At 51.0% G+C, this 10,587-nt stretch overlaps 2 protein-coding genes across 2 annotated transcripts in view; both read right to left on the bottom strand.

Moving 5' to 3' along the window:
• LOC103620446 (hemoglobin subunit alpha-A) overlaps positions 1–876 on the bottom strand; it is a 3,889-nt gene extending 3,013 nt beyond the window's left edge. Inside the window, exon 1 of the mRNA XM_008639060.2 lies at positions 744–876. Within this exon, the coding sequence (XP_008637282.1) occupies positions 744–835 (92 nt within the window). The 5' untranslated portion in view covers positions 836–876. The remainder of the gene's footprint in view (positions 1–743) is intronic.
• A 2,279-nt stretch (positions 877–3,155) lies between these two features.
• On the bottom strand, positions 3,156–5,349 carry LOC103620445 (hemoglobin subunit pi). The gene is made up of 3 exons (XM_008639059.2): positions 5,133–5,349; positions 3,983–4,187; positions 3,156–3,431 (listed from the first exon to the last, which is right to left on the bottom strand). Exons 1-3 carry the CDS (start codon positions 5,225–5,227, stop codon positions 3,303–3,305), a joined length of 429 nt encoding a protein of 142 aa, XP_008637281.1. The 5' UTR covers positions 5,228–5,349; the 3' UTR covers positions 3,156–3,302.
• Positions 5,350–10,587: the final 5,238 nt, after the last annotated feature.

Here is a 10,587-nt window from a genome sequence, read left to right as displayed (position 1 = left end):
ACACGAGCACGGCTGACAGCCCATCTGTACTTCTCAGCCAGCACGGCGGCCACGGCCGACATGAACTTGTCGACGGCAGAGTGGACCTCGGGGGTGTACTCCTTACCCAGGCGCACGGCCAGCACCACCTGCAAGCACTGAGCCAGGAACTGCAAGGCAAAACAGGGCTTAGCACCGCCACTACAGCCCCCACGTCCCCATCCCGGTCTCTGTCCCAGACTCCCTGTCCCACATCCCCTGCTCCCCACTCTGAGTTCCCTCCCCATTCCCTGTCCTCCAACCCCCTCCTCCCACCCTGATCCCTGCCCCTCACTCCCTGTCCCTCAGTCTCCATTCCTTGTCCCCCATCCCCTGTTCCCTGCCTCCCCATCCTGATCCCTGTCCCCAGACCCCTTCCCCATCCCCATCCCCATCCCCCGCCTGCCTTGAAGTTGACGGGGTCCACACGCAGGTTGTAGGCGTGCAGGTTGCTGAGCTCAGACAGAGCCTGGCTGAGGTTGTCCAGGTTCTTGATGGCAGTGCCCAGGGCAGCCACCACTTTCTTGCCATGGCCACGGATCTGATCAGAGCCTTGTGACAGGTCGAAGTGGGGGAAGTAGGTCTTGGTCGGGGGGTAGGAATGGAACATCCTGGGGGAGTGGGACAGTCAGTGCTGCTGACCCCAGCCGGACCCACCACACTGGCCCCTCCGTGGGGCTACCACCCCCTCCTCCCCCTGGCCCATGGGGTCCCCAGGCCTGTACCTCCACAGGGTCTCGGCTCCGATCTCCTCCTCGGCGCCGCCGACCTTTCCCCAGACCTGCTGGATCAGCTTCTTGTCCTCGGCAGTCAGCATGGTGGCGGCTGGAAGAGTGGGCAGGGGTTGGTAGCAGCAGCACCTGCAGGGACGCCTCTTATAGCCACTGGCACCTCCACCCAGCCTTATCTTATCACACTGAGGGGCAAGGGGATGGCTGGGCTGTGGGAGCGGCTGCAGCACTGCCTTGGAGGGGCCCAGATGCCTCGGGGGGCCCTGCCCTAAGGAGGCCCCTGGGGGGCCCAGCTGCCTGTCCTGCCCTGCTGCACCAGCCCAACACCAGAACTGGGCTGGGGGCAGCACCTTACCAGGCTGCCCCATGGACAGCAGCAGCCCTGGGCATGTCCCATGCGTGCCACAGCCTTTTCCACCCTGGCTGGCATGTTCTCAAACCTCCTGTTGTGATCCATCATTCCCCACAGATAGGCCAGGGTCCTCCTTGGCTCTGAGGGTGTTGAGGTAGGTCCCACAAGTGTCCCTGGTCCCCTCCAGACTTTGGCACATCCAGCCCCTCTCTGCTCCAAGAGCCCCATGGCCTCTGACTAGGAGCCATGGACAAGCCCCCCCAGAGAAGCCCAGGCAGGGAACAACCTCCTCTTTGGTTCATGGTCTTCCCAAAGTCCATCCTGTCATGCTTCTCAGTCATGGACTCCCTCCCTTCTTCCCATCCCCATGTGTGCTCCTGCCTCTCCCCATAAATGCTGGGACTTCTCGCAGGGCACATGGTGGCTGGTCATACAATAACAGAATTTTAGAGTAATAGGATTACTAATGTTGGAAAAGGTGTATAGGATCATTGAGCCCAACCATTCCCCCAGCACCGCCAAGGCCAACACTAAACCAGGTCCCCAAGAGCCACATCTACACATCTTCTAAATCCCTCCAGGGACAGGGACTCCACCACTGCCCAGGACAGCCTGTGCCAGTGCCTGACAATGCTTTCAGTGAAGAAATTTTTCTTAATATCCAACCTAAGCCTCTCCTGGCACAACTTGAGGCCATTTCCTCTGACTCTCACATCCTTCTCTCAGCCTCTGTAGGAAGAAGGAGTTGGTGCAAACATGGGGTAAGGGACATGACAGATGCTGACAGAGCATGTCAGTCATGGATTTAAACCTCCAGGTTACCTGACATCCATGGATGCAGAATGCTTTAAAAGCTGCTGTGGTGACATGTTTAGAACCATTTGGTGTCCTGAGAGCTTCCACACCACCTTTTTCCCCCTTGTCCAAACACAGTCCCTAAACTCCACGGATGAGATGAGGACTGCCACTTGCAGTGCTGGCTCAGGCTGGCTACCAGAGCAGGGTGAAGGCTGTGCACCCACTGTTTGTTTCACGCCAGAAGTCTCTGAGACAGGAGCTGACATGGTGCTGTGCTTTAGGTTTTGGCCAAACTGCCCCCAGTAACACACTGATCTTCCAGGTTCTGTTGAGCAGCATTTGCACAGCATCAAGACTGTCTCTGTTTCCACTCTGTCCCCACCCAGGGAATAGCTTTCAAGGTGCTGGGAGAGGACACAGCCAGGCAGATAGGCCCAACTAACCAGAGATAACTAACCAACCATATAACACCATGCTCAGCCATCAAAGGGAAAAGAAGGGGTTTGAGGGAGTTTTAGGGGGGTTATCCATGGTTTTTACTCATGAACTGGCTGAACATCAGCCTACCCGTGGAATGTGGTGAGTGATTGCCTCTGCATCCCCTGTTTTGTTTTCTTCCCTGTGCTTCCACTTAGTCTTCAATTACTAAACAATTATTTATGTTTGTTTTTTTGATTTTGACCCCAAATTTTCTTGGTTTTATTCTTCCTTTGCCCTTCACCTCATCCCATTGCAGGGGGGAAGTGAGTGGGCAGCTGGGGTGCAGTGGCTGCACAGTGGGGTCAACCCACAGCATGAAGCACATCAGATACCATGTCCATGCCCCATGGAGAGAAGTGTGACAGGACAATGCCCTGCACTGCAATGCAGGTTTGATTCCCAACAGGCTGGGATGGGTTTTGGATAGGTTAAGCAAAAAGCCTGGATCCATTCAATGTCCTGGCAGGGTACAAGACTCTTTCCTGGTCAGCCTGGAAACAGTCTGTGGTGGATACACCTCTGTGAGCAGCTGCATTCACAGGGCTCCAGCCCATTCTGGGCTTCTGCTCAATGGTATGTTGCTCCTACTGAATGTTATGTTACCCCCACTGAACTGGCACATGAATTAGTACACATTTGTTAGTATATGAATTAGTACATGAATTTATAAAGTTTAGTATTTCCCCCTCCATATTGTGTAGACATTTCAGAACACCCCTGCCTGAACAGTCAGGTGTGGGCAGAACACATCGAGATGAAAGCACAGAGACCACAGCTCACATTTGAATTATTTATTGGGTTTTGCAGATGACTGAGCCCCTGCAGGGGGGATTTAAAGAGCTGCCCAGGAAGGGGTGATACCCCAGAGCCTGGCAGCAGGGCTGGGATGTAGATGGGTCTCCCTCACCCTCTGTTGAGGCCATTTATCTGTACTTCTCAGTCAGAACAGAGGAAACACTGGACAGGAACTTGTCCCACGCAGCATGAACTTCTGGGGTGAAGTCACTGGGATAGCGGGCAGCCAGAGAGCACAGGATACAGTGGGAAAGCAGCTGTAAGGCAAAGCAGCATGAAATCCATCATAATGAGTACCAGGTATCAGTGTAGGGGTCTGCAATGGACCTTGGGCCCAGTGTGCTCTGGGGTGACAACTACGTGTCCCAACCAGGCAGTGCTGCTGCCTGAGACGGGAGTGAAGAAGCACAGCTGTCTTTGGCATAGGGCAAAAGGCACTGCTTGATCCCACTCCCTCTTCCATGTGTTCCTTCCTTCCTCAAGTGCAACAAAGTGGGACTGTTCATAATTTATTAAAACTTTGTTCAAGACAGGTGATGTAGCTTGAGGTGTGAGGCAGATTCATGAATTACAGCTAAAACAGCAGAGATTTGAGTCTGTCTAACACAAACCACAGGAGCCCCCTGAGTAGTTCTTTGCCTGCACTGGGCCAGAACTTCCATTAAAAGACCCAATCCCAGGTTAAAAATCACATGAGAAGCAGGCTGTGCAGCACAGTCAGGGACTGTGTGCCATTAGCCCACATGACCTGTGGTCTCTGATTCTGTGATGGCAGTTTCCACCCCTGAAAGTTTCTGTGCTCACTCACCTTGAAGTTCACGGGGTCCACCCTGAGGATGTAAGCATGCAGCTCACTGAGCTTGGCCAAAGCCCCTGGAATGTCATCAACGTGCTTCACAGCTTCCCCGACGGCATGCATGACCTTGGAGCCGTGGCCACGGAGCTGAGCTGAGCCTTGGCTCAGATCGAAGTGAGGGAAGTAGGTTTTCGTCTGGGGGTAGCTGAAGAAAAGCCTGGAGGAAAACAAGAAGAAGGTGCTCAGCAGTAGAAATGGTATGAGGTGGTAAAACCTCAGAGCAAGTGCAGTGTAAACCTTCTGCAGCACATGCAGATTATACAGCAGGTTAATCTGTACATACTAGAGAAGAATTAAGTGTTAAAAAATATTTAAAATTTAATGTAGTTTTGGGTTTGGTTTTGTTTTGTTTGGTCTTGTTTTTAATAAACTAAACCCCGAAATTGTCACCAAATTTCCTGTATTATATTATAACCAAGTTTCCAGGACCTTCAAACTAAAATGAACAAACCAGAATTGATATGAGTGGTACTCAGAATCCTGAAAGGAGGATCGCAATACTTTCAAGTGAGCTGTAAATAGCATTTAAATCACTTTGAATAACATGAGAATTTCTGAATATTTACAGACCCTTTTGTGCCAGCTTGCTTAATTGGTACAGACTTTGAATTACTGTGCCATGCTTCATGCAGGGGATCCAGCTGTCTTGTTTCCTAACAGTTTGTTACTTACCAACTGGAACAATGAAACCTGAGCATCCAGTGAGTTTGGTGGATAACTATTTTGTTAATGGATAAAAACTGTAAGAGAAAGCACATCACTTGTACAATAAACCGCTTCAAGTTTATCCCCTAACAGGGATAATGGTGTTTAGGACACCGAGTAGGAATGACTTTGAATTCCTCGCCAGTGCTTCTGGCTATGAATTCTTCTGTATAGCTATAAGGAGAAACAAAACCCTATTAAATTGTTTAAAAAATCGTGGTTTACTGCTAGATTTTGAAGCATTTAGTAGCACAGATATAACTCCTGAAGATTACATATCAAACAGCACAACTCTCCATTAAGTCTCCCCGGTCCCAGCCTGCTCTCATTCACCCAAGTTCTACATGAGAGGCATCCCGATAGCAAAGCCCTCTTTGGGGGGCTGCTGGGGCCTTACCTCTCCAGTGATTCTGCCCCAATGGCATCAGCTTGGGTGGCCACCTTGGCCCAGATGGTGACCACGGCGGCTTTCTCGGCTTGGGTCAGCGTCATTGTGCAGGAGGTGCTGGCTCTGTTCCCTTGGAGTGACAGCTCGGAGCAGGTTTGGACTCACCACCCTGGCAGCCGTGGTTATAAAGGGGAAGGGGAGAGCAGACCTTGGTGCCTGTCCACACTCATTGGTCATTCCAGAGGCCCACTCATGGAGTGGGGGACGCTTATCTCCCTAGAGGCACTGGCTACTTCAGCAAGGGTCAGCACACTGCCCTCCTTGCCTGCCAGCCTTATCAGCTTCTTGCTTCTAAACCTAGCGACCATGTGGTCCAAAGAAATTGTCTGGACATGTATTGATACATGAACAGAGAGATAATGCTGCAAAATTCCATTGATGAAGCATTAGGACACATCTTTAAGCTGAGGAGCATGTGGACTCCAGCATACTAAGGAGCCTGGAGAGGAGTCTGTGTTTCTTCCCTTGGTTCACAGACGTGAACGAAAGACTCTGGGCCTTTCTGACCCAGCCACTTCCAGTATACGTGGCTGCACAATGTACAATATTTCACATAAAATGCTTTGTAGGGAATGGTAGGGACAGGCTGGGAGGTCTGTAGTGTAGTTCAGAGGAGAAGTGAAATCCTGATTTTTTTAAGAGTAAGTGCAGATTTTTCCATTTGCTTCAGGACTTCACTTTGCCAGCCTCTTGCAAAGAATTAGGGACCCAGATTACAATTGCTGCTTTTAACAGCACTGGTAGTAAGGATCACTTTGGATACAGGAATAGAGAGTTTGTGAAATTGAGTATGGTGCTAGAAAAAAGTGTGTGTGTGAGAAAGCCCAGTCTGACTTTTTTTTTGTCATCCTCAGACTGCACACCTTTGATTTCTAACTGTGTGATCTCACTGTTAATTGTCCCCTGCACCATAAAACAGCCCTCAGCATCCCAATTGGTGCTGGCTGTGTTGTGCTGGACATGCACAGGAGCTCCTGGTCCCACAGCAGATGGCTGGTACCATCAGGGCACGGGCCCACTAGATGGGTGAAGGACCAAACAAGCAAAACGAAGACCAGCACAGGTCTGTAATCACAGATAAGTGGGCAAAGTGTCAAAGAAATACCCTACTGGAGATGGTTGCTGCAGAACCTCTGGGAATAAATATCCTGCCAGCCCATAAAGCAGAGGTAAATCTCTTTGCCACACTGATAAACTACAGCAGCCTCAGACATCACCACTGAGAGCTGGCAGCTGTGTGCAGAGCACTGTCAGAGGGGTCAGATAGTGTTCTCTGCCCAAGCAGCCCTACACACTCGTGTGGAGAAGGTTGGTGTGTCTCAGCCAGAGATGTGTCTGTGTTTCACAGCAGCACTACCCACTGCTACAGAGGGTGCTTCCCAGCCATGGTCATCCTGCTAAGGGGAAAGCCCTTCTAGGGATCTAATGATCCTTGGGTCATGCATGGACTGGAGCATGTCCAGCCTATGGATACCTGTGCTGAAGTACAGGTGTCCCACAGGACCGTGCACTGGCCTTGGAGCCTCTCAGGAGCCACGGGGAGCTGTGCTGTGCTGTGCTGCTGGGAAGGTGCTGGGTTTGAGGTGCTGTGTGTATGGCAGTGATCTCTTCTGTGCTGTCACATGGGGATAGGTCTCTCCTCTCTAGGTAGACTCCATAGCCTGAAGGAGTTGATCTATGCACTACAAATAGACACGACTTTCCTGGGCTGTGCCTCTGCCACTGCATCCTGGGCTCAGGTGGGAAGGAACCAGTGGTGGGGTAAGAACCAGGGATGGGGTCAGACAGAAACTTCTGTATCCTCTGCTGTCCCCACTTTCCTGGGGCAAGTGGCACTTGCAGAAGGGCTCTGATCCACCCCTTGTACTCTGCACTGGGCTCCGATTCAAGCCTCTCTGCATGCCATCTGTCACACAATTAGAATAAACCTTGGGCTTTCTCAAAAGGCAGGCACAAAGCACTGGGGGCCTCTGAGTCTGCAAACCTGGCTGGGTTTGGTGATCTTGAATTATCATCCCCTCTGTGGACGCCAACAACTCTTCTGGGATTTAATTTCAGATTGTGTTCAGTGCCACAGCTCCTCCTCAGTCCTCCTGACCACAGGCTGGGTAATCCACTCACTTTAAGAGGGGATATAAAAGGAGACTCATCTGAGACCCAAGGGGGACAATTGCTCTACCACAGGGAATATTATCAGAGGGCTCTTTGTATACCTTCCCGTTGGTAGTGCCATACACATGCCCTGAAAACCCAGAGCTCACTGTCTGGCTACACAGATGCAGAGCAGTGCAGTCTCCAACTCAAAGTGCCTCTGACAGCATAGGCAGAGCCAGGGCATGGACAACATGATATTCAGTTTATACAACTTAAATGGATGGCATTATCAAGAGAGGCTGTATTCATCATCCCTTGCTACATACATTTCCAAAACTTGGACTTTTCCCATAGAAAATTTACTTTGAAAATAAAGATGCTGTTGTGAAATATCCATTTACATAATGTTTTTGCCTCCTCCCCAAAGTGCTGCCTCTTAAACAATGTGTTGCATGGCTGTGCTCCAAGCTCTCCTCAGTGAGAGTGCTTTTAATCAGGGGTTACTCAACCAAGCTGTGACCCAGAGAAACACGGGGATAAGGCACAGACCATCAGGACTCCTTCCTATTTTGTGTAACCTGGGCACTGGTCCTCTGTGACTGCAGGATTAAGGTTTGTGTGCACACAGAGTGACGTCTGCACAGGAGGATTCATCATCACTGAAATCATTGTGGAGTTCGAATTCATTTTCTGAGAGTTACTCCTGCACTATCACAAAAGCCAGAGCAGCCAAAAGGTGACAGTGGTTTGCTAGAAGGAGTTCATTGCTCACCCAGGATCAGGGCTGTGCAGGGGATTGTTGTGGGAACTCCTCAGGAGCTTGCCTGGTGGGAGAAGCCTGATCCTCAACACAACATGGAAAATTACTGTCTCCAGCTTTGCATGAACCTCTCAGCCAAATTCCTCTTTCCAGTGCTCCAGCTACCCATGGGGTAGTGAGACAGGGGGCTTCTGGCCTCAGGAATGCATAGAGCTGGACAACATGACCACTGCTGCTCCTATGTGACAGGGCATTAGTGAAGATATGTCCTCTGGGAAACCCCACCAAACCTGCCTTCCTGTCTTGCTGCTGCTTCTCACGATGATCCACAGACCCATTCCAGAATGTCCACCCTTGGGCAGGTCATGAATCTTGTCATGAAATCCCCAAAGGTGATTTTTTTTTTTAAAATTAATGTAGGTCTTTTTTAATCCAAAATCTGTTCCAAAAGCTGGCTACCAGAGTTTCTCATTTTAAACAGCAGAAGCAAGCAACAGGCCTGTTAGCTAATTGTAAAAGTGGGGTTCTAATTTCCAACAGCCCTGATTGTAAATCCAGCTGAATGGCATCACTGTGAGATCAGGGATAACTTTCTCCACGGGCCAGTGTTATCCACAGGGACTGCTTTCCGCTCAAGGAGAATGCTGTGGATAAAGGGGCACATACATTTGCTTTAACTCTGAAATATTTGAAGCATATTAAATTTTGAAAGTCTGAAAAGTGGAGTCTAAATCCTGGCTTTACTCTTTAATTTCCTACCAGGGCTTGAAGAACTTGCAACCATTGCTTTAAACTACAAGGCTAACTACAACTAAATGTTCAAGAGCTGGGAATGACAGATAGGCCTATAATTTATTATTTAAGAAAGTAAAATTATATTTTGAAGCAGACACACTGAAATTTTAACGTGACAGCCCAGTGCTCGTGCAGGAGGAATGCTCTGCTGTGATAATACGAGTGGTCTTTAATCACCCCATGACAACACTCTCCCCTCAGCATTACCTTCTCTTGCTCAGTTGTTATCTCTGGCCTTGTGCAGAATGGCCCTGCAGATTACACCCTGCTGGGGCTGCTCATCTCCCTCTTCAGTCACCCACCTCTGTCCCGTGTCCGTGGGGGGACTACAGAGTAAAACCCAGAGTGGGGATATCTGAAAGTGTCCAAGCATCTAAGTAATGCAATGAAATACAGAAGAATTTGCATAAAACCTCAGGGCATCCTCAAATATAATTGCTGATAACTTCTGATCTTGGTTAAACACAAAAAAAATGGAAGTACCAAGACTGCTGCCAGGGGAGTAACGGAACCCTTCCTAATCCAGAGGCAGGAGTAAAAGCACAGGAACCACGAGGCAGAGTGTATCAGAGCTGTGAAGTGAACACGAGCAACAAGCCCAAGCCAGCCTTTCCACGAGCACAGGGAGCCCACAGGTCTGACTTCCACAGCTGCCCCGCTGCAGGCACCCTGGTATCACAGAATCATTAAGGTTGGAAAAGCCCTCTGAGCTCATCGAGTCCAACTATTAAACCAGCACTGTCAAGCCCACCACTAAACCACATCCCAAAGTGCCACATCCACATGTCTTTTGAATACTTCCAGGGATGGCGACTCTAGCACTGCCCTAGGCAGCTCCAGTGCCTGTCCATTCTTTCCATGAGGGTGATAACCCGGGGGGGTCTGGGGGCAGGGGGGTGATGAGCCCTTGCTGCTCTTTGCTACCAGCTGTTAGGAAAGTTGTGCAGTTAATGACTGAACTGGCTGAAAGCCCACAAATGACCCAAAGTGGCCAACTAACAGCATTGGGCAGTCCAGGATCCAGAAGCCCCTGTGGAGGGATCCAGGGCTGGGGCACCAGGCACTCTCTGGGAACGGGCCAGAACTGGGGGTGCTGGGCCATGCTGGGGGCACTGGGCTGAGCTGGAAGGTGCTGGTTGCAGGCACGTAAAGCACTGGAATAGACTGGGAGTGTGTGGAACAGGGAGTGGGTCCATGGGGCACTGGGATGATTGAGGGGAAGTATGTGCCAGGTGCTGGTCAGAACTGGGGGCATTGGGCTGTACTGGGAATGGGGTTGTGTGTGAAGTGGTGATCTGAGCTGGGGACACTTGGCTATGCTGGGAACTGGGCTGTGTGTGAGGTGCTGGTCAGAACCGGGGATGGGTATGTGGGTGAGGTACTTATACGAACTGGGAGCACTGGGCTGTACTGGGAACGAGCCGTGGGGGCATGAGTTGCTGGTCAGAACTGGGGTCACTTGCCTGTATTGGGGATGGAGCTATGCGTGAGGTGCTGGTCGGAACTGGGGGCAGCGGGCTGTACTGGGGCTGGGGCCACGGGGTGCGATGTGCTGGTCAGAACTGGGAACACTGGGCTGTCCTGGGGATAGAGCTGTGTGTGAGGTGCTGGTCGGAACTGGGAACACTGGGCTGTCCTGGGGATAGAGCTGTGTGTGAGGTGCTGGTCGGAACTGGGGGCACTGGGCTGCAGTGGGCACGGGCCGTGGGATGGAGGGGCAGGGCCGCACCGCGCAGAGGGGCCGCGCAGAGGTGC

This window comes from Corvus brachyrhynchos, unplaced genomic scaffold, assembly GCF_000691975.1.
Source record: "Corvus brachyrhynchos isolate BGI_N302 unplaced genomic scaffold, ASM69197v1 scaffold58, whole genome shotgun sequence".
Classification (NCBI taxonomy): domain Eukaryota; kingdom Metazoa; phylum Chordata; class Aves; order Passeriformes; family Corvidae; genus Corvus; species Corvus brachyrhynchos.
Note: the sequence above shows the minus strand (reverse complement) of the source record. Positions and strands in the feature narration are given on the sequence as shown.

Bases quoted from the DNA above. Each gene is read 5' to 3' on its own strand.
- LOC103620445 (XM_008639059.2), bottom strand. From the start codon at position 5,227: ATGACGCTGACCCAAGCCGAGAAAGCCGCCGTGGTCACCATCTGGGCC. The intron at 4,188-5,132 runs GTAAGGCCCCAG...GTTTTCCTCCAG, and splicing joins GGGGCAGAATCACTGGAGAG to GCTTTTCTTCAGCTACCCCC. The intron at 3,432-3,982 runs GTGAGTGAGCAC...TTTGCCTTACAG, and splicing joins TGGACCCCGTGAACTTCAAG to CTGCTTTCCCACTGTATCCT.